Below are 4451 nucleotides of genomic sequence, written 5' to 3'. Positions count from 1 at the left end.
AGCATAGTAGGAAGTATAACTTCCATCTGGGATAGAAGAAAACCAACAGCCATTTTAGAGCAGGAACAAACAGAAAGAGAGCCCGAGAGCATCCTTTATAGCCATGGCAATAAGTTCCCACCAAGGCAGGGAAGAAGCAGTGCTGGATTCACCCATCAAATACTCCTTTAATTCTCAGCAGAGATCAGAGCTCTGCACCAGGACGCTCGAACAAGTCCTGCAAATCTATCCTACCTGAGGCAACACGCAGCTCCAAGGACAGAGGACCTGGCTGGGACACAGCAAGGAGTGGTGGCAATGTGAAGACTTGAACACTCAAGGGAATGAAGCTCCCAATGGTGGAGTAACTACAGCGGACATGTAACCTGGTAGGACAGGAAAGCCCCAAATGAATCGGATAAAGGTCACTCTGATATCTCCTTTCTCCAAGATGACAAAGAAATAGTTGCTTTAATTAGTCATGTCCCCAGTCTTTCATCCCACATTTCCTTTTAACGCATACTCTGAATTCTTTTCAGAGTTCAGATTTGAGCCTGTGCAGCTTCACTGATCAGCATCAGCTTTATTCTTGCCAACTAGAGACATACCAGACCTTAGCCTACTCTATTGCCCTGTTGTGAATTCAGAGCTAAAGACAAGATGAAGTTTCTCTGGTGACACTGAACACAGCGGCATTCAGCAATACAAGCCCCAGAGTATTACCTGAAAGTGCTATCCCTAGTGACAGAGCCAAGCCTCCCGGTCTTCACATCCCTGGATGCCACCAACACATTCTCATATATGACCTGGTCTCCAGTCACCTGGAAGGACAGACCCGGCACTGTCACTGCAGTAAAGTCAAGCTGGATTAAGGCTGGGCTGAAGAACAGCATTTGGCCTCCGGAAGTCTACAAGGTGCCCACTAAGTAGCTAAAGCCACACCAGGCTATTCCAGGTCTGCAAGCTCCTGCTATTCTAGCCTGGTGAGGGCCGTAGCTCTTACCTGAAAAGTGGTGCCACAGGCAGGGAGCGGGAAGTGGTACACAACAAATGCATTGTTTTTCACAACAGGCACACAGCCAGTACTGTGTCCACTGGCCAGTTGCACAGAGTTCAGGATAACAGGTGGCAGGGTCGCATCCCGAGAGACAGCAATGGAAAAATGGCCATCTGGTGTGCAACGAGCCGTCACTGGAGGAAAAGGTACAACCAGTCTTGAGCTCAGGGAGAAGCGGGATGGAAAGGAGGCTCAAACATCACAGCAAGGACAAGGCCAGCAAGTCCTGCAGGTTCTCCTGCCTGTCACCCCCAAAGCAAGTGCAAAGTACAGCCAGACAAGCTTAACCAGCTCCAAGACTAACACCAAACCTGGCCATAAGCCAGGCTATGTTGCAATACACATGAAAGAGCTGGGTGCTTCAATAGGACAGAGTATTCTTGACAGCCAAAACCATAGCCCTAAGCCACCTGCAGAACCGGTACACACTAATCCTGCTCTGCCAGGGAAGTGAGGAATCCCAGTCTGCAGCTCCTCCAGGAAGAGGGGAGAGCAGTTGTTCACACTTACCTGTGTTACCAAAGTAACAAGGCATCACCCTATCCCTAGGGTCATAGCAGCAGCCTCGCACTTCACAGTCTCCTTGGCTGACAGGCGAGGAGGCACACAGCAGTCGGTCTTGGCTGAGTACAGCCGAGCAGACACTGCTGCTTGGAGCATCCAGGGCTGGAAGAAACAGCAGGAGTTTGTAGCTATAAAGCTCAGGAGCGAGGGACAAAGTCACAGAGGACACTGGAGGAAGGTATCATGGTGATGCAGCATACAAGTCAAAGGAAGCTGGACTCTGGTGAGGATCAAACACATGCCTGGAGCTGGCATGGAAGCCTGCTCAGAAAAGGCCTGTATTTCCCTGGGGCCTTGTCAAGGAGACTGCGCTGCATGGTATCTGCCAAGGTAAAGTGCTCCGGTAGATAGGAAAATCATTGTATCTAGTCTCTGGCTCAATCCCTGAGTTTACAGGGACTTACACTCAAACCGGGGCTAGGAAACACAAGGCACATTCAGCTGCTAGGCTGGCAAAGGAGGAACAAGTCCCCAGCAAGCTAGGGGCTCCTGCATCTAAACCGTTCTCCAGGGAGTCTCTTCTGCCCAACAGCAAGTCCCCTTTCCCAACCCACTAACCGACTAGGAACATCCATCTGAAAGGAAGGGTACCCACTGACACAGATACAAGCAGAGTTTCCCAAGGGGCTGCCAGAATCTTACCAGGAAGGTCCACAGGGCACCTGAGCAGCTTCTCTTCATGAAGAACTTTTTGTCCAGCAGCATCAGTTTCTTCAAGCCCGACCAGCATGAGATAATGGCCATCCTGCAGGAGAGCCACACCAGTCAGGGCAGCCAGAGCAGCAGCAGTCACAGTGCCAGCAGAACTCCTGAGGTTGCTTACCCATTCAAAGACATAACAGCCAGTATAGGAGACCATTACTGTCCGGGAGCCATCTGAAGTCCCAAATACCAAGAGCCCACACTCCGAGTCATTCTGCAAAGCATGTGCCTTCCCCTCAATATCTAGGGAGAGAGAGGACAGCAGCAGGGGCTTCAGCATCCTACATTGAATATAGAGTTCACTACAATCCTATTTTTCCATAGGCAATAAAACCCTAGCCAGTACTGGGGTCTGAACCAGCAGAGGCCCTTGGGAAAGCCCAGCAGCCAAGACTGGCTAGAGCCAAGCACAGCACTCCACCACAACCCTTGACTGGTGGGTCAGCTAACAGCCCCCTGGCTACACGAGATACATTGAAGCTGCTAGGCAACGCTTCACATTAAAACCTTCCTCCTTCTCCTCATTCCAGGCATACCTGTGCACTGTACAAAGACACAGCAGCAAGAAAGCCTCCTGACAGAATCCTCACTTACCCCAAGCAGTCAACATAAAGGTAGCATTCCCTTCCCAGCCTGGAGATAAGGTGAGCTGCATGCTTTCTTGACCACAAGCCAGCAGACTGGGATCAGAAAAACCACCACCCTGAGCTCCCATAACCAAAGCCAGGAGACCAAAAAACCCCAAGAAGAGCATAGCTCCAAATGCAGTCCTAGACTGTCCTACAACACCCATCCTGCTCTCTTGCTAAGGGCCACAAAGCAGCTGCTCTTAACCTAGCCCTTTTATATCTTGGAGCCAGCTGGGATCAGAAATCCATTGAGTGTCCAGGTGGACCCAGACCAACAATTTAACACCTTCCATTGCCCTCACCTGGCTCTGAGCCCACCACAGTCTGTTTGCACCCTTTGAAGAAAACCACAGGGCAGGAACTGAGCTTGTGTCAGGAGCCGTATCTGTCTTCGCCTCACTAAGCTAAGAGAAGGTCCTCTGTGCCATTTGCTGTAGAGCTCCAGGAGGATCTTCAAACCCTGTTTTCTGACCCTGAGTTCTTCCCACCACTGGTTCATCCAGGATATCTGCCTGCTTGCCCCTGTGTAGCCTGCTGCTGCTCTAAGTGCTCATTACATCGCATTAGTGCAAGAAGCTGAATGACAATGCTCTTTTGCTCTTTTAAAGGCGCCACTGCTTCAAACGCCGACACAGGGTGCTCACATATAAACACAGAAACAGCCCTCCATGTGAAATCTGTGGAAAACCACGATGCTCAGGAGACTTTGCACACCTAAAAGGAGGTGACTCCCGTTAAGCACTCCTGCCTGTGGACTACACCTGCATTTGTAGTGTGGTTGTATGGGGTAGCAGCAAGACTCTTCCAGGCCTGGCTGCAAGGTGGCAGGGCCATCCGCTGTGTGGAACCCTCACAAGCTGGCAGGAGGAGCCCTGATGGGCCTGAAATACAGACAATGGGAGCCTCCGTGACCCCAGAGAAAGCCCTTCCTGCCAACAGCCACTGCCTGCAGTAACTGCAATGTGTCTCATGTAGAGCCTTCTCCCATGCCACACATCAGGCTACAGCAACCACACAGAGTAAAAGCCTTATTGTCCATCTTCCATACAGATGTTTCTGCATTCATGCAATGGAGGTGTGCATGTCTTTACATTGTTGTAGGGGTGATGCACACATACTTTGTGCATGCTTTTTTATGCCCTACTTTTTGCAGTGGGAGCACTGGCCTAGCCTGTGCCACCATGTTCTTTTGTAATCTGCTTATTCCTTTGGGGCTAGATCATCACACACTTCCCAGAAGAGTGTGTGGGTTAGGTGAGTAGGATGTCTAATCTTGACCCGTAATAATGTACTCCCATTGCTATCCAACCGCACTTCTGCTCTCAGCAGACCCTCCTGCTCCTTGATGTTTGCACAGCACCACGCAGCAGGCAGCATGATTGCCTCTCCAGCCAGCCCTCATCAGCAGGCACGGGTAGTAACTGAGTCTAAGGGAAGTGCTTCCTCTGCTCTCCCACCTTAGCCTACAGCCCATCTTTCCTCTACAGCTCTACAGGATGCCGTGATCCCATCTAGGTGAA

At 50.8% G+C, this 4451-nt stretch overlaps 1 protein-coding gene across 1 annotated transcript; it reads right to left on the bottom strand.

Moving 5' to 3' along the window:
- Positions 1–169: 169 nt before the first annotated feature.
- On the bottom strand, positions 170–3106 carry LOC130600568 (zona pellucida sperm-binding protein 4-like). The gene is made up of 7 exons (XM_057412006.1): positions 2897–3106; positions 2424–2545; positions 2243–2345; positions 1547–1702; positions 983–1170; positions 703–800; positions 170–365 (listed from the first exon to the last, which is right to left on the bottom strand). Exons 1-7 carry the CDS (start codon positions 3093–3095, stop codon positions 185–187), a joined length of 1047 nt encoding a protein of 348 aa, XP_057267989.1. The 5' UTR covers positions 3096–3106; the 3' UTR covers positions 170–184.
- Positions 3107–4451: the final 1345 nt, after the last annotated feature.

This window comes from Pezoporus wallicus, unplaced genomic scaffold, assembly GCF_028554395.1.
Source record: "Pezoporus wallicus isolate ANWC-B61680 ecotype Strahan unplaced genomic scaffold, APGP_CSIRO_Pwel_v1 contig_14715, whole genome shotgun sequence".
NCBI lineage: Eukaryota > Metazoa > Chordata > Aves > Psittaciformes > Psittacidae > Pezoporus > Pezoporus wallicus.
The sequence above is the reverse complement of the archived record's forward strand: the minus strand, read 5'-3'. Positions and strand labels throughout refer to the sequence as shown.

Excerpts from the sequence above, each read along its gene's own strand:
- LOC130600568 (XM_057412006.1), bottom strand. The coding sequence starts at position 3,095 with ATGGGTGTTGTAGGACAGTCTAGGACTGCATTTGGAGCTATGCTCTTC. Across the intron at positions 1,703-2,242 it reads GTGCCCTGTGGACCTTCCTG|CCCTGGATGCTCCAAGCAGC; the intron begins GTAAGATTCTGG and ends TGTTTCTTCCAG. Across the intron at positions 366-702 it reads ACTAGGGATAGCACTTTCAG|GTTACATGTCCGCTGTAGTT; the intron begins GTAATACTCTGG and ends CTGTCCTACCAG.